The sequence below is a fragment of the Molothrus aeneus genome, chromosome 14, assembly GCF_037042795.1.
Source record: "Molothrus aeneus isolate 106 chromosome 14, BPBGC_Maene_1.0, whole genome shotgun sequence".
Classification (NCBI taxonomy): Eukaryota; Metazoa; Chordata; class Aves; order Passeriformes; family Icteridae; genus Molothrus; species Molothrus aeneus.
This window is the reverse complement of record NC_089659.1, coordinates 4,466,024-4,483,841: the sequence shown is the minus strand read 5'-3', so window position 1 is coordinate 4,483,841 and position 17,818 is coordinate 4,466,024. Positions and strand designations below refer to the sequence as shown.

At 58.1% G+C, this 17,818-nt stretch overlaps 1 protein-coding gene across 3 annotated transcripts in view; it reads left to right on the top strand.

Annotated features, from left to right (window-relative positions):
- NLGN3 (neuroligin 3) overlaps positions 1 to 16,290 on the top strand; it is a 39,631-nt gene extending 23,341 nt beyond the window's left edge. For 2 of the 3 annotated variants that reach the window (XM_066559826.1, XM_066559825.1), the window contains 5 exons: positions 3,160 to 3,219; positions 5,873 to 6,022; positions 7,638 to 7,823; positions 12,324 to 13,113; positions 13,539 to 16,290. In XM_066559826.1, the coding sequence (XP_066415923.1) occupies positions 3,160 to 3,219; positions 5,873 to 6,022; positions 7,638 to 7,823; positions 12,324 to 13,113; positions 13,539 to 14,376 (2,024 nt within the window). In that variant the 3' untranslated portion in view covers positions 14,377 to 16,290. The remainder of the gene's footprint in view (positions 1 to 3,159; positions 3,220 to 5,872; positions 6,023 to 7,637; positions 7,824 to 12,323; positions 13,114 to 13,538) is intronic. The other variant, XM_066559827.1, reaches the window with a different exon arrangement.
- The last annotated feature ends 1,528 nt before the right edge of the window (positions 16,291 to 17,818 follow it).

The window sequence follows — 17,818 nt, the reverse complement described above, 5'->3', positions numbered from 1 at the left end:
GTGGGTGCTGCAGGGCTCTGTGTGGTGGCATTTCTTAGAGCAGAGGAAGCTCTCCTGGGCTGGGTGTCCCTGAACATGGCAGGAGCCAGTGGAAAGTGTTACTGGGTAAGGGAAGTGAAGCTGTGATTGCTCTCACGAGCTGTGGGGCATTGGTGGGTTGTGCTGGAGGTGAGCACTGCAGCAAGGGGCAAAAAGCCCACTTGGTCACAACAGTGAGTGTTGGCCATAACCACCCTGGCACCTTCCTGCTGATGGGTGAGGCTTGTGCTTTGCATCTGCCACACACACATGCCACTGCTGTTCCCCTTCCCCTGGCCTGCATCACTGCACTCCTGCTTTGCTGAGCTTCCCAAGTGCTGCTTTCTGCCATCTCTTCCACGGTGCCTGAAGCTCAGGTTGCTGGAGGCTTGTCCCAGCCATCCCAAAGCTCTGCAGCAGCAGTCTCCAGCTGGATCCCTCCCTGCTCAGCTAGGACAGTTGCTCAGGTCACAGAGATGTTGTCCACTGCCCTCTTTTACAACCTGACAATTCCTCATAGCTGATTCCTCCATTCTCATCTGCACAGAGACTTCTGTCCCTGAAGGAGACCAGGCTGGAGGGCTGCAGCCTGGCCAGTCCCAGGGCTTTAACAGCACCAGGGCCTTTGGCAGTGGAAAATTATCTCCAGCTGCCTGTGGTCTGCTTCTCAACTCTGAAGCACAGTGTGGATCAAGGCTCACTGGCTGTTGTCTTCATTAGAGAAAAATCCTCATCCCGTAGAAGTACCAAGAGGTTGGTGCACAGCACTGGTTAGCAAACACTGCATGAGCACTTTGTCATTTAAGTGCTTTCTGGGCTTGCAGCTCTTCCTAATGAAGACACAGTAGGTCAAGCTTGCAGCTCCTCAAAGAGGCTGAGTGGCTGCACATGCCCAGCCAAGTGTGTGGCTGGGGCTGGGCTGGGCAGGCAGTGTGGGAAGGATGCAGCAGGAAGGGGGAGATGCTGGGGCTGAGGTGCTGGGGCAGGAGATGACAGGGATGGGTGGAAAGAGGAGAAGGATGTGAGATTCTCAGAGAATGGCTGGGTGGTGAAGCAGGAGGTGAAGAGGTCGGGTTGGAGCATGGTGGGGAAAGTCAGAACAGCACATGAGTCAGCTGATCCATCCCTGCCCTTGGCAGGAGCAGCTCTCCCTCACCTCTTTCTGGCAGTGTGTCCCACCTGGCCTTAAACATCTCCCCAGGCCACCTCTTCCAGTGCTTCTCTGCCCTTTCTTCCAGAAAAGTTTTCTTCTCATCCTGCCTCCTGTAGCCCCAGGGCTGCCTGAGAGGGACTTGCTGTTCCACCTCACCACCTCACAGTATTCTTTCATGTGTTGGGATGCTGCTGCAGCTCCCATCGTGCCTCTGCTCCCAGCATTCATATGTGACCCAGCCTTCTGCAAAATTTTCCTGCCTGCTGGATTTTTTGAGGTTTCTGGTTGCTGCTCCTCCAGACTTTCTCCAGCAGGTCATGGCTGCTAAAAGCATTCTACAAGCCTCTCCCCCTGATGGAGCTGCCTCACAGCCATTTCAGATCTCTTCCTCCCCCATCACAGATTCCTTGTAAATTCAAATCCTGTCCCACTCCATGCTGCCATCTCTGTTATCCACCTCCCGTGTCACCTGCAGAATGCCACTCCCAGACTGACAGTGAGCATGGCTCCCCAGTTTTGTCTTTCTGACCAGTTTTGTGCATTTAGTCCTGTAGTTCCATGCAGCCACAGGCCCGTCCCTTGCTGATGGGAGCTTTGCTGGGGGCTGTGAATGCCCTTGCTGTGGCAATGGGAGCCGTTGGTGGTGGCAGCAGGACCCTGGGGTCGGCCAGGTGCCTGGCAGGGTGTCAGACAGAGCCCCTTGTCTCAGGGGAAGGTCCCTGGGCAGTGCAGGCACTGTGTGGATGAGTCCTGCCTGCGGGAAACCCTGCTGTCTCCCCAGAGGTCACCATCACCTAGGGAACTTTTTGTAGCAGGCACTAGGGAGCAGAGGGCTTGCAGGTGTTGATCTGCAGCTCTAAGAGGATGAGAGCACCCAGCCTCTTCCTGAGATTCAGAGCTCCCGAGCACAGGGATGGCACCACTTGCCTTTGTGTCTACACTGGCATGCAGTCCTTTGCAGGAGTGGGGTTTTGGCACAGGTTTTTCAGCACCCCTGCTCCCTCCTGCCCACAGGCCACCTCTCTGCAGTTTGGGGAGTGCCGGGCTCACTGCAAGCCATCCACAGCAGCAATCCACATGGGGCTGCTGGGCTGGCCCATGCCCCAGCACTGCAGCTTGGTGAAGGGACACAGAACATCTGTAAGGCATTCAGGATGTTACAGAAACTCATATGTTTAGGATTCTGCCTTGGTCAGGTCAAGCTGACTGGTGCCTTCGAAATCCTCAGTGAAACATGGAACATGTCTTGTAAGGAGGGAGTTGGTGCAGGATGGAGCCAGGCAGCTCAGGGGAGCAGCTGTCATTAGGGATCCCTGTGTGCTGTGGTGGTCTCATGCAGTGGTACCAGTGGTTTGTGGCCAGGCACAACAAGGAGTCACACACGTGTGGGGGTGATGGGCAGGAACCTGCCTGGTGGGCAGTGGCCATGCAAGGCAGCCCTTGGTGTGAGCTCTGCAGAGGACAGTTGTCCCCAGGGGCAGCAGAGCTGGGAGCAGGGCTGGGTGCTAGGAGAGGGAGCCTTGCCTGGAGCTGAGGGTGCATGACCAGGTGGGGGCCAGGCTGGGATGCAGGAGGACCGACAAGTGCTTTGAGAGACTCATCCACCACCAGCGCTGATGCTGTCACAGCCCCACTCGCGTCTTCCCTCCACCCCAGCCCTCCCCAGGGAGGATCTGGGAAGGGGCCCCGGTGAAGCAGCATCCTGACACACTCCTGGGGCAGCCCTGCCCGTGCCCAACACTGCCCTGGCTCTGGGAGAGGTGCAGTGTGAGTAGCCAGCAGTGCTGTGGGGCACAGGCGTGGCCCCACTGTCTCTGCTATCATGCTATTTTTGAATTCTCTTTTTTTTTTTTTTTTGGTGTTCTTTTTTTTTCTTTCTTTCTTTTCTTTCTTTTTTTTTTTTTTTGTTTTGTTTTGTTTTGTTTTGTTTTGTTTTTATTTCCTTTTTGTTTTCCTTTTTGTTCTGTCTCCTCGTGTTTGGTCCCTAGGAGCCAGCGCTAAGAAACAGGGCGAGGACTTAGCGGATAATGACGGTGATGAAGACGAAGGTATTTCTGTGCTCGAGGCTGCCACTGCATGACACGCAAAGCAAAGCACAGCAGCTCCGTGTGCCGCCATCCGCTGCCACCCCCAGGGAGCCCTGTGTGTGTCTGTCTGCCGTGCCAGGCAGCGGCGCGGGGTGGGGGGCAGGCTGGCCGGCTGTGCAGGGCACCCAGCACCTTCCCCTCCTCCTGACGGGGGGAAAGCTCATGGGGTTGTTCCGCTTTAGGAGGAGTTTGCTCCTGCTCCGTTGGAGTGAGGGCAGGGAGGAAGCATGGCAGCTTGGGAGGAGAGAAGCCCTCGGGCACCTGGGCCCATTTCACCCTGAGCCCACAGGTCACATCCCACCTCCAGCCTCATCCCTCCAGAGTCAGTGACATGCATCTGGGAGCCAGCAGCCTCCACATCCACCCCTTCCTGGCCCTGCCATGGCTGTGCCAGCAGCCTGAACACTTGGCACCCCAAAGGGCGTCTGGCCATGCACAGGAGACCCAGGGTCCCCTTGGTTTCTGTCAACTTCTCTCCTTCCTCACCCCGTGGAAGTGAGGTCTTGCTTGCAAGCACCAGCCAAGACAGAGCAAGTGGCCTTTCCAGCAGATGTGATTCTAGAGGTATGCCAGGACTAAGCAAGCTGCAGAATAGGCTATTTTTAGTAAAACAGGGTGGTTTGTCTGCAGGTTATGGAGTCAGCGTGTTTGGCTGCAGAGATGTGATGAGGAGCTAGGAGGAAGGGTTGGCCAGGCTACAGCCCTCATGTGCTGAGGACAGTAAAGCCTCATGGTGTGCAGAAGGCCCAGGGCAGCTCGAACAAGGCCTGGCAGATGGCACTTAGGATCTGGGAAATAGATGAAAAACTTTTTCCTTGGCAGTACTAAAACCCTGTTGTTTACTCCAGCTAACCTGTGCCCCTATGATCTCTTGTACCAGGGCGTAAACTGGCATTCAGCCTAAGTGACTCTACTGTGCTCAATCCACACACACCAAAATGTGCTGCAGCAGGAAGATGTTTATCTCCTGGTACATCTCTGTACATTGCTGCCATTCTGCTCTGAGGAGGGCTCTTTGCATGTCAGGGAGTGGGTGCAGGATGGAGGAGAAGACACAGGCACAGGCACTGATGTTCCTGCCCCTCACATTTCAAGCAGGTGATACTGGAAAAAATTGTCCTGATGTAGCTGTGCCACACAGGCAATGTCTGTCCTGGAGGAGCTGCAAGCACTTTTTGCTCCCCTGGTCTGTGCATTTGTCTGACTACATTCTGGCAATAGGAAAAGAGCCAGCACAGGTTTCAGGTTTGGCATAGTCTCATTCTCCTGGAGGGAAGAGGTTTTCTGTATGGGAAGCCACCTTTAGCCATGCCATGGGCCACAGCTGGAGGTGACAATGGCCACAGGTACCCATCAGCCTGGCCTGCAGCCCCCTGCAATGGGCAGGCCACAGGGAGGAGTGGACATGTGCAGTGGCTCGGTGGGTGTGAGGGAGCATGAACAGCCCAGTGGGCAGTGGTGTTGATGTGGCTGTGCCCCAAGGGTCCCAGTCCTGGTGGGACAGTGCTGTGCAGCACTGCTGAGGGAGGCAGGCAGGGAGCAGCAGCTGCCTGGGGCAGCTGAGGCCAAGCAGGCACTGCCAGCCCACCTGGGCAAGGTGCTGGGTGTGAGTGAGCACAAGGCAGGACAAAGTCCATGGGTCTGGATGGCCAGCCCAGGACAGGGCTGGGCAGTGCAGGCAATGTGGGACCTGGCTGTGTCTCCAGGGCAGGTGCAACTGCCTCGTCCATGTGACATGGGCAGGATGTCCAGGATGTTATTCCCCTGTGGGTGGCCATGGCTCCCTGAGGGATCACCAGCCAGTGCAGCAGGAGGGGCAGGATGTCCCCTGGACAGGAGAAGTCGAGAGAGGGAGCGTGGCTGCTCCCTGTCCCCCAGGCTCCCACCGTCCTTCCTCCCCGGCCCTCGGGGTCCCACTGTCCATCCTCACTCCATGCCTCATGCCCTGTCCTCGTCCAGATGCCGTGCTCACCTCCCTGACACACACAACTGCATCCACTGTCTGCCTCATCACCATGTCTGTGTCTGGGCACTGGGGTGCCGTGGGATTACATCCAGACAGGCAGGTCCCTGCCTTCCCAGGGGAATGGGAAGGGGGAGTGGGAGAGTAAGACACTGGAGCACACATCAGTGGCCCCCCCTCTAGGTCCTGCACACCCCCATCCCTGCCCCCCTCCGCAATGCCAGCTTCCAGGACTCACGGAGTGCTTGGGTCCAGCCAAAGACAGGACATGGGGCTGCATCCTGGGGCTGGACTCTGCAGCTCCCACCCACAGCAGAGCTGATCTGGCTCCCACACCGTGCCAGAGCCCAACTCCGGGGAAGAGAGCAGGGTCCAGCCAGCGTCCCTCCCTCACCTGCTCAGACCCCTGAGGGGACAGCAGTGTGGGGACAGAGCAGCAACAGCCACGTCCCGCACAGGGGCTGGCAGGGTTGGTTCAGTGGTGTTTGGCTTTGGGGCTCCATGCTGTGGCCCCCAGGAGAGCTCTGGCTTTGGCTCCCAAGCCCCCTCCGTGGTCCTGGCAGCTGGCATTGCCCTTGTCCTTGGTCTGCCTGTCGGGCAGGGTGCTGCGGCCGTGGGTGCGGGGCTGTGTGTAACCAGCTCTCCTTGCAGACATCCGGGACAGCGGGGCCAAGCCGGTGATGGTCTATATCCACGGGGGCTCCTACATGGAGGGCACGGGGAACATGATAGACGGCAGCATCCTGGCCAGCTACGGGAACGTGATTGTCATCACCCTCAACTACCGCGTTGGAGTGCTCGGTATGAGCTGGCTGCCCTGCCGTGGGACAGCCCCGGGGCCGGACAGGGGGCGGCGGGCCCGGCGGGATGCGCTGCGGGCGCTGCCCCTGCCCTCGGCCCTGGCAGCCCGGCGGTGCCACGTGGCACAGCCCCCAGCACACGGGCACAGCCCAGCCTGGGCCCTGGCACCGGCCCCCCCGGCTCATGTACACAAACTGGCTCAACTGAAAGCAAATATTGGTTTGTGGTTAAATGAATAATAAATGTGTTTACCCAGCATCTCCTCCTGAGAGGGCTCAGACGGGTGAGGTGCCAGCGGGTGCTGCCTGGCTGTCCTGGGGACCTGGCAGCTCTCCCTCCCTGGGCACAGGCAGCCTCCAAGCCACTTGTGCTGCTGGGACCCCCTCAGCAACACACCGTGCCGTGGCTGTCTGCAGTGGGCACCACGGAAGGTGTCTGGAGCCATGCAGAGGAGGGTGACAGTCCCGTTTCCAAAAGCACTGGTGACTTAGAGAGGCAAAATGAGGACAGAGGGTCAAAAGGCAGTGCAGTCCCCTGGCTGAAGCAGCAGAAACTCCCAGGGGCTGAGACACAGGAGGCTTGTGTGGAACACCACTGCTGCTTGCCTTGGCTGCATGAGAACAAGGGGTGTAGAGGTTTGGGGACAGCTCCTTTCCAAGCCAAGCTGCTGGCTCTCTTCTCTCTTCCTGGCCATCCAGCCTAGCATGGTGCTCTCCCTTGGGCTCCTGCCTGGTACCTGGGGCAGCACATTCCTCTAATGGTTTCCAGAGCCCATATTTTCATGTGGAAGATGATAGTTAACCTATTCAAAACCTTTTAATGTCAAAAGTCCTAAAATGGATAGGTGCAAAGATAAGACACATGAGTCACAATATGACATTAGACTTAAGTGGTGCCTTCATCATTTCCATTGAGGTGGTGCACCACTCCCAGCCAGACCCCCTCCAAGTGCCAGCACAGCCCTGGGGCCACTCCCTGTGTGCTGGGGTTACCTGCCTGGATTTTACCTCGGGCCCCTCAGGTTTTGGCTTCCTGCTTAAAGTCAAAGCAAACGAAAGAGTGATAACTTATCTTGGGTGTTTCCTGCGCTATTGAAAGCATTTCTCGCCTTATTCCCCACTGAGAGCCTTTGCATTTTAAGCTGCAGTCGGTTCCTCTCTGCCCAGCCCACCTCCTGACACTTTACAGAGCCTCCCCCAGCCCACATTAGTCCATGGAAAGCATTGGCTGTGCTCACACTCGCCCTGCCTGCAGCCACTGATGCTTTCTGAGCTTTCCTTGGGGCTGGTGGGAGATGTCTTGAGCTGTTCTAGCACCGGTGGTGGTATGGGTAGGACAGAGCTTTGTGCTCTTTACCCTGTCCCTGCTGGTTGTTGGCCAAAGATGTTCCCCGAGGTTTGCAGCTGCTCTCTCAGCCTTTCAGCCCTCTGTGCTCTGCAGAGGGTGGGGGGAGCTCAGTGGTGTCCCTGTTCCAGCTTAGAACTCACAAAACTCTCATGGTGGGATAGGGTCCCACAGAACACAGGGTGCCCTGCCCTGGGCATGGGGAAGGGGGGTGGGAAACCAGGACTTCCCCTGTTTCCTCATCCCTAACCGGGCTCCCCTTGGCCCTCAGGGTTCCTGAGCACGGGGGACCAGGCTGCCAAGGGCAATTACGGGCTGCTGGACCAGATCCAGGCGCTGCGCTGGGTCAGCGAGAACATCGCCTTCTTCGGGGGGGACCCCCTGCGCATCACCGTGTTCGGCTCGGGCATCGGTGCCTCCTGTGTCAGCCTGCTCACCCTGTCCCACCACTCAGAAGGTAGGTGTCAGCCTGCTCACCCTGTCCCACCACTCAAGGTAGGTGTCAGCCCTGCCCGAGGCTGCTGCAGCTGCAGAATCTGGTTTAAACCCAAAGAAGAGTAATAAACATAATCCTATTCATACTAACCCTAAGCATCCTCCTAACTGCACTTAACTTCTGTCTCACCCAAATAAAACCTGACTCAGAAAAACTATCCCCATACAAATGCAGATTCGACCCCCTGGGATGTGCTTGACTCCCCTTCTCAATCCACTTCTTCCTAGTAGCCATTCTCTTCCTCCTGTTCGACTTAGAAATCACCCTACTCCTCCCGCTACCATGAGCCACCCAACTACAATCTCCTACCACCACCCTAACCTGAACCTCCTCACTTATCCTCCTCCTTACCTTAGGACTAGCATACGAATGAATTCAAGGCAGATTAGAATGAGCAGAATAACAAAAAGTTAGTCTAACTAAGATGGTTGATTTCGACTCAACAAATTATAGCTCCCACCCTATAACTTTCTTTATGTCCTACCTCCACCCAAGCTTCTGCTCAGCCTTCGCCCTGCTGATGCTAACCCAGGGAGGGGAGCCTGCCCAGGTCCTGCTGCCCAGCCCAACAAAGTCAGGGCTGCTTTCTAATCACTCACTGGTGAGAGCCTGGACCAGGACTGGGAGGCAAAACTTTCTCATCAAGGGCAGAAAGAGGCCAGTGGCAGAGGATATGGGAGACAGGGATGGAGTGGGTGCTCCCAGTGCACAAGGCTGCAGCCCAGAGCCAGCCCCTTGGCATGGGGAGAGGTGGGGACCCCACACCAGCACAGGGATGCTGGGTCATCCCCTGCAATGGGATCCTCAGGGAGCACAGCAGCCCTTGGTTGCTTCCAGGGACAGGAGGGGCCCTGCCCTGGTGCTCAGGTGTTCCTAGTGCAGGTGTGGAGGGGGTGTAGGGCATCATGCAGGGCACTGGGAACAGGGATCTCAGTGCTAGGAAAGGTATTTATACTGGAATAGAGGGGAAGGAAAGGTATTTATACTGGAAGAGAGGGGAAGACAGAGCGCCCCAGACATCCCTCCTGAGCCTAGGGAGGGGTGGAGGGCCCTGTGCTGGGAGACTGGCAGAGCTGGAAGTGCTGCACCTAGCAAAACACAGGTGGAAGTAATATGATTAATATCTGTAAATATAGCAGAGTGTTTACTCTAAATAAAGAAGGGAATTATTTATGCTAAAAGACTGTGCTGGAATAAGAGCAAATGCATGTAAACCACCTGCAAATGCATTTACATCAAGCACTGAGGGGGAGAAAAATTAGCTGTGAGACTGGAGGTGTTTTTGATAAATTTCCTAAAGGAAATTCTAGGAGCAAAGCCTGAACTGGATGTGGTCCACAGGGGAGCAGCCTGCCAGGGACCTGCTCATGAGCTTTATATGAGGGTGCAGCCATCTTCTAGTGCTGTGTCCCCAGTGTGGTGCTGAGGAGAAAAGGGCATGTGTGAGCAGTAGACATGGGCATGAGTCTGCCCTTCAGAGACACACAGCAAATTGCACTCGAAGCTGAAGAGCTGCTGCCCTGCTCAACAGCCTGGGAATCACACAAGAATGGAGATCTTCAGAACCTCAGCAGGGCTGATGGCTGATGATGGGGAGTCTTTTACAGGCTGAAAGCTCCTGCAGAAAGAAAAAGTGTTTTATCTGCCCATATTGAGTGTGAAAGGCTGCAGAGGGAACACTATGTGTAATGCATTCCCAATGCTTCTAAGGGTACTCTTTTCCATCACAGGAGTGCAGGAGTGTGTGCTTGGCTGCCCAGGTGGCCCCAGCCTCTTGCAGGGGTCCAGGCTGGAGCAGCACGGAGAGAGGCTGAGGGTGGATTGGAGGGGCTGCTCCTTGTGACTTTTCAGCCATGAAGAATAGTCCTGCCAGTATGTGCACTTCTCAGGTGATGCTGCACTTAGTGCCACTAAGCCCTGCACCTGCATGGTGAATCCTGTGCCGCCCATGCAGCCCCAGTGCCCCTGGTGTGCCCCCGTGCACTCACTGCTGGGGCAGGGGAGCTGCTGCTGGCTGTCAATGCTGTGGGGCAGGAGAGGAGTGCTCAGTGCTGCAGCCAGTGTCCCATAAAGCCAAATGGCTGTAAAATGACCTCAAAAATTTCCCTGTGCCAGAGCACCCACATCCCCAGGGATGGGTAGCTGGCTCTGGAGCATGGCATGGGAGCAGTGCTAAGTTGCAGCCTGCAGAACAGGTGGGTTTGTTTTTACTGCATCAAAATAAAATATCTAAATAATAGATATCTAGTGATCACAAGCTATTAATGAAGCTGCTGATTTGTGCCTGCTCTGCCAGGTGCTGCAAGAGGCAGACACTGTAGGCTTGGTACAGCACATGTTGGGTCTGGCTGCTGGGGAAATCCACAGCTCCCTGCCAGCTTCAGGCCTTGTAGGGTCACTCTGATTCCTCATCAGTGATTAAAGTGCTGTTTTTCTCCCCAGCCAGCCATACCAGGGCATGAGCAGTCTGTGCCAGGCAAACTTTAAGTGCTTCCTTTGCCCCATCTCCTTCTCCATGGGGGCTTCTGCCCTTTGCTGACAGCCCTCCAGATCTCAGCTGGACAAGGCACCCAGCACCCTGCTCTGGGCAGGGCTTGGCCCAGACACCCCAGAAGTGTTTCCAGTCTCAGCTACTGGGCAAAGCAAAGAGGAAATGTGGAGCTGGCAGCAGCTGGTGGCAATCTGCAGCTCCAACCACCCTCTGGCAGAGCCCTGGCCCCACCACTGACTCCACCATGCTGTGGCAGACACTCCTGCAGGAGGCTGGGTGTGTTGGGACCCTCACCATGGAGGGGAACAGGAAGGAAAGGCAGAACTTCACCTTCTTGCTGGGCCTCAGCAAGCTGCAGAGGTCCAGTGTGGAGGGCAGGGTGCTGCTGCCTCCCTGGGGTGCTTGTCAGGCTTCAGTCAGGTGCTGACACAGAGCAAGAGGACATGACGAGTTGGGGCTCTCACAGAGTCCTGGGTCAAGATGCGGCCATGCAGAGACATGGCAGAGGGGCTCCATCAGGGACATGACCAGCTGACAGTGACATCAGCTGCCCTGGCAGTGGTGGGCAGGGCCAGAGCCCAGCCTGGTGGGTCTGTCTGGGAAGGGATGCTGCTGGCAGGGCGCAATAGCTGCTGCTGGGACAGCATCTCCAGGGAGCCAGGAAACCCCATCCTGGCTCCTTGGCACGTGGACGATGGCGCAGAGCAAGCAAGCCCATGGCCAGTCTCCAGCCTGTAGGCTGGGTATGGCTTTCTAGGGCACCAGGAGGTGACAAACAGAGCTTGTGACTTCTCTTTGTCCCAGTGCATGGGACTGTACGTCAGGTACTTGGCAGAGTGAGGAATGTGCGTGCAGACAAGAGCTATGGACATGGTGGCTGGGAGCCAGGAGCCTCTGAACGCTTCTGTTGCAGGAAGGTGCTGCTCTGCTTCCCTGCAGAGTGGCACAGCCTTGGTTGCACAGGGGTTCTCTGCATTTCAGGGTGCCAGGGGCAGCCCCATGGGCACCACACTGCAGTGCCAGCACCGTTCAGGGGTCACCCAGAACAGTCCCTCATGGAAAGCAAGTGCTGGGGTCTGGCAGGGGTGCAGGCAGCACTTGGGGTGCAAAGAGGGCTGGTCAGAGAGCAGGGACCCCTGGGTGCACCCCAGACTGGCTGCCTTTCACAGCCCAGAGGCTCTGCTTCCTCACCACCCTTTGTATTCTGAGCACAAGCACCATTGACATGGGACTGGAGCGAAGCCATGCATTTCTCTGCCTGGGCCAGGGCCTTTGTGGCCTCGTTTTCCAGGGCGAAAGTCCACTCCCTCTGTGTTCCTGGTGGCAGAAAGGCCCTCTTTGTGCATCTGGCAGCGTGCTCCTGCAGGGCCGGATTGGCACTGAGCAGCCCCAGCTGGGCAGGAAGCAGCAGGGAGGGGGTGGAGGGGGACTCTGACAAAGCGGTGGGGTGGGACAGGCAGGGTTAAGTGTCCCCAAGCAGGCGTTAACCCTCCCACTGCTGCCAGCCCACAGCCTGGCTCCTCAGTGAAGCAGGTGCCAACCTGGGCTGGAGGATGGTGCTGGGCCCAGGTAACACATCCTTGGGGTGGCTGGGGTAGCACAGGCTGCTTGGCAAGGCCAGGCTGTGATGCAACCATGGCCCCTCTTCTCCCCACACCAGGACAGGGATGTAGGGTCATCTCCTGCAATGGGATCCTCAGGGAGCACAGCAGCCCTTGGTTGCTTCCAGGAGCACCCACTTGCATTCCCAGCTGTCATCCTGCCATCCCCACAGCCCTGAGCTGAGCCCCCTGTGTGAGCCCAGCTCAGCAGGCAGCACAGCTCAGGGACAAGGCTGGGTGTGGGCTGCAGTGCTGGCTCCTTGCAGGGGTACAAGAGCATCAATGCCTTCTCCATGCTGCATCCTGCAGTGCAGCTCTGGGATGCTGGAACCCTGCTGAGAGCTTCTCCACTCCCTGCCTGTGTTGCAGGTCTCTTCCAGAGAGCCATCATCCAGAGCGGCTCCGCGCTCTCCAGCTGGGCAGTGAACTACCAGCCTGTGAAGTACACCAGCATGCTGGCTGACAAGGTGGGCTGCAACGTGCTGGACACCGTGGACATGGTGGACTGCCTGCGGCAGAAGAGTGCCAAGGAGCTGGTAGAGCAGGACATCCAGCCAGCCCGCTACCACGTGGCCTTCGGGCCAGTCATTGACGGGGACGTGATCCCGGATGACCCAGAGATCCTGATGGAGCAGGGCGAGTTCCTCAACTATGATATCATGCTGGGGGTCAACCAGGGTGAAGGGCTGAAGTTTGTGGAGGGTGTGGTGGACCCCGAAGACGGTGTCTCAGGCAGTGATTTTGACTACTCAGTCTCCAACTTTGTAGACAACCTATACGGCTACCCTGAGGGCAAGGACACCTTGAGGGAGACCATCAAGTTCATGTACACGGACTGGGCCGACCGGGACAACCCCGAGACACGGCGCAAGACTCTGGTGGCCCTCTTCACTGACCACCAGTGGGTAGAGCCCTCGGTGGTGACAGCCGACCTGCACGCCCGCTACGGCTCCCCCACCTACTTCTACGCCTTCTACCACCACTGCCAGAGCCTGATGAAGCCTGCATGGTCCGATGCAGCCCACGGGGATGAGGTGCCTTACGTGTTTGGGATCCCCATGATTGGCCCCACAGACCTCTTTCCCTGCAACTTCTCCAAGAACGACGTCATGCTCAGCGCCGTGGTGATGACCTACTGGACCAACTTTGCCAAGACAGGGTGAGTGGGGATGGGTGCCATGCCCCATGGGGTCTGCACTCACTGCAGATGTACTCCCTGGGGCTGTGCTGTGGTGGGGGGGTTAATCATGCCCAGTGTGGGACACTGAGCTCCTTGTGCCCAGAGGTCCCCGTGTGCTGCACCTTCACTGGGGCCATGGCATCAACCACAAAGCAAAAAGCTTAGATTATGGCCAGCCCCTGGGAGAGGACCCAGCCAAGCCCCAGGGGTGGGAAGGCTTGTTGGCCCTGGTTATCTTGGGTGAGACTTGAGCCAGGGTTGGGTGCTGCCCAGTCATTCAAGACCAGCCCACCCTGTGCCACCACTGGCAAAGGTCCCCTCAGTTTCTGTCTCTGCATCCAGCTCTCCCTCTTTGTTTCTTTGGCTTTTCCCAGTGCTAGTTCTGTTCTGCCTGTGTTTCACAGGGACCCCAACAAGCCTGTCCCCCAGGACACCAAGTTCATCCACACCAAGGCCAACCGGTTTGAGGAGGTGGCCTGGTCCAAGTACAACCCCCGTGACCAGCTGTACCTGCACATTGGGCTGAAGCCACGGGTACGTGACCACTACCGGGCCACCAAGGTGGCTTTCTGGAAGCACCTGGTTCCCCACCTGTACAACCTGCACGATATGTTCCACTACACCTCCACCACCACCAAAGTGCCACCACCCGACACCACACAGAACTCCCACATCACCCGCCGGCCCAACAGCAAGATCTGGACCACCAAGCGCCCCGCCATCTCTCCTGCCTACAACAGCGAGAACGGGAAGGAGAAGTGGAGCCCAGAGCAAGAGGCGGGCACGCTGCTCGAGAGCCCCCGCGACTACTCCACCGAACTGAGCGTCACCATCGCCGTGGGAGCCTCCCTCCTCTTCCTCAACGTGCTGGCCTTCGCCGCCCTCTACTACCGCAAGGACAAGCGCCGGCAGGACACGCACCGGCAGCCCAGCCCGCAGCGCGGCGCCTCCAACGACATCGCCCACGCGCCTGATGAGGAGATGCCCTCCTTGCAGGTGAGCCAGGGGCACCACGAGTGCGAAGCTGTGCCATCCCACGACACCCTGCGCCTGGCCGCTCTGCCCGACTACACCCTCACCTTGCGCCGCTCTCCGGACGACATCCCGCTTATGACCCCCAACACCATCACCATGATCCCCAACTCGCTGGTGGGGCTGCAGACCCTGCACCCCTACAACACCTTCACCGCCGGCTTCAACAGCACGGGGCTTCCACACTCACACTCCACCACCAGGGTATAGCTGCCCGCCGCCGGCGCACACGCATGCACGCACGCACACACACGCAGCAGACACTGGCAGAGGGACCGGCGGGGCCCGCAGAGCCCCCAGACGGAGGGGCAGCGCCCACGGACGGTGCAGCTCCCAGCCCAGAGACCTGTGGGGGTCCCAGAGCGGCCCCAGCGCTTTCTTTTGTTCCTATCTAACTTTTGAGAAGTGCTTTGACTCTCCTGGCTTCAGGGCCCCGTGGGTTGCCCTGGGATGCCAGTGGGGTGCAGGAGGGACACGGTGTAGTCCTGCACAACCCACCCGTGCAGGTGGGCAGGGGTACCCCACTGTCAGTGGCCACGGGGTTCCCGGTGCTGTGGCTGTGCCTCCCAGTGGGGCGATCGCATCTCCAGTGCTGAGCCCACCGAGCACCCTGGGACTGATGAGGAGCAGGACCAGGCATCCCTCTCAGCCGGTGTCCAGACATCCCCAGGCATCTTGGCAGCCCTGGAAAAGGCTCCTTCACTGTGCTGAGAAGTGGCCCCAGGCCATGGTGCTATAGGCAGAGGGAATGGGCAGAGTCCAGGGACCTGGCCTTGTGCTGGATGCGGGCTCTGGGGCTGGTGCCGGGGCTCAGGGACCCTGGGAGCAGGGGCCTGGGCTGGAGACTTGGCACCTCTGCCCCTCTTTGCGCTGCAGAGAATCTCTTTTGTGTCAGTCATTTCTCTTTGCAGAGACGTTTTTTAAGCAGATCTTTAGTTCTTTACACACTAACGGAGTCGCCGCGTTTTGTCCTTTGTAAAGATTTTAAAACCAAGTGTTCTTGATATAAAATAAAAAGCCAGTTAGAAGCCAGCGTGTGCGCACGGTGCCGGCCCCCCATGGCGCCCGCCTGCCGTGGGTGGGCACCAGGCAGGGCAGTGCCTCCTGCACTGTGGGGCTGCGCTCTTTTGTATTTTTTGATATTCTCCCTCCTCTGTCACCCGTGCCCACGTATCTCAGCCAAAAAGCCTATCCAACGGCCTGCCTGCGAGCACCCCCGCCCCGGTCCCTCACCGCCACCACTGGCCAGTGCCACCCACCGCCCCTGTGGGCATCACCTGCTCCGAGCACTGTCTGTTCACTCCCATGAACCCAGGACAGCCCCTCATGCTCCCCACCCTGCCCTGCTCCCCCAGGAGCATCCCACATCCCTTCACCATTGCCCCAGGGCTGTGCTGTGCCCTCCCTGCCCGTGCTTGTTGCCCGAAAGCAGAGCCGGTGGTTCGCAGCCTGCGGCAGGAGCGGGGCGACAGGAGCAGGGTGAGCTGCTCACCAGCATCACCTCTGCCTCCTAGACTCCTTCCACTGGGGCCTTTACCCCACTGTGGAGTGACCCCAGCTCCGGCATCCAGGATGTGCAGCTGGAACAGATGCCTGGGTAGGGACTCTGGGGGTGATGCAGCCTGTGTGGGGCTGGGAGCCAACCTGTGCTGGGGCATCTGCTGTGGCCATCGAGCCACACGTGGCTCTAGACAAGTGGCTTTGGTGTGGTGCGGGCATGGAGAAGGAGCTGCAGGGGATCCCACGTGGGGTACCCCGGTCTCAGCCCCCCAAGGTGAGCACTAGCACCTGGGGGCCTGGGGAGGCAGGAGAAAGGGACAGGTCCTTGTAGGGACACCATATCTTGTCCCTGTGCAAGACGGTCCGGCTGGCAGACGCTGCCCGTGCTGGCGGCCGTGACGCACCGGTGCCGGCTGGCCCTGCTGCCCGGGGCCAGCGCATCGATGGCCCTGCTGGCCCTGCTGGCCCTGCTGCCCGGGGCCAGCACAACAACGGCCCCGCACCCCGCCCCGGCCCCCGCCCCACGCAGGGCTGAGGGTGAGGATGCTCGTTGGAGAATGTATTTATACCCTGTCACCCGCGCAGAGTAACAAATTCCAAATAAAACAGAAGTGATATTTTTAATAGCGGTGTGTCTCGCCTCTTCTTGGAGCATGCAGGGCCGGGGGATTACCGGGCTGGGTGGGTGGGGTGCCCTGTGCTGGTCCTCATGTCCCTGGTACCCCTCGACAGAGGCAGCAGGGGGACCCTGGTATCACCCCCCATGTCAGGGCGCTGGACCCCCACAGGCAAGCTGGCACCATAGCATCCAGGACTGCCAACACCGTGTGCCACAGTGGGGGGTGTCCCCAAATCCCCCCAGTCCTGCTGCCCCCAGCACTGGGACCCCAAGTGGGAATGCATCTGTCCCACAGCCCCCTCCCTCCGAACTTCAAACCCCTTCCCCAGCCTTTCCCAGCTCAGCTCCCCTCCCCCTATTTGCCAGAGAGAAAAGCTGCTGGTTTCATTTCTTTTTAATGTAATTTCAACTGGAGTTGCCATGGAAACCAGGAACGGAGTGGGGGGGCTGAATTGCCTCCAGGCAGCGCGCAGACACTGGAGCCAGGGCCGAGGCCCCGAGCCAGGGGAGCCGGGGCAGGCAGGGGCACAGGCTGTGAGGAAGCCGAGTGTGGGGCTCTGCCCTTCTCCCCACGGGGAACCTTGGCAGCTCCAGTGCCACGGGCACATGTCACCCTGTCCAGCACCATGCTCCAGACCCTGTGCTGGACCCCCCTAAAAGCCCTGGTGCTGCCCATTGTGGCATCCCACAGAGTGCCCAGTGCCCTCTTGAAGGGGTGATGCCTTTCTGCCCCAAATTAGGGGATTGCCCTGCCCTTCTGTCCCCTCTCCTCATCCTTGCACAGCCCCAGCTGCATGCTGCCACATGTGCCAGCGTGGCCAACCCAAGCTAGGACCCCGAGGCAAGGTGGTGACAGACAACCCAGTGCTATTATGCTACTGCCTTTGCAAAACTCCTGAGGCTGCCATCTGTCCAGGGTGTCCTTGACCATCAACAGTTTTCCTTTGGAGACCTGGCAAAGCTCAAGGGACACTGTATCCCAGAGGGTATGAACACTTTACATCTGCGTGACAACTGTGGGACATCCTCTGCTTCAGGGGACATGTTTAGGGCTGTTGGCAAGGAGAACCATAAGGGAACTCAACTGCAAAGGTGTCCCTGGCATGGGAGGGAGTGAGTGAGTGATCTGTGGCTGGACTCTGGCTGCTTGAGGATTCACAGCCAGCAGGAGGGCAGGGATGCTGCTCTTCTGTCACGGTTTGACGCTGGCACAATGCCAGTGCCCCCATGAAAATATATGCTCCCTGGTGTCTGCTGTGAGATGTGACCAGGAATAGAGCAAAGCAGGCTCCAACTTAGGAATAAAGAAGAAAAAACTTTATTAACCTACAACTATATGTAAAGAGAAACACACACAGAACTCGGAATGAAAACCTTCCAAAAAACAGTCCTCCTCCCCCCACCAAATTTCCAATACATCCACCCCTCAGATCACCAACTCTCAGTCCATCACCACCCTTTAGATAATCAATTCTCAGTTCATCAAGGAGGTAGGAGTCCCTCTTGTACCATAGGCTTTCCCCTAGAAACACA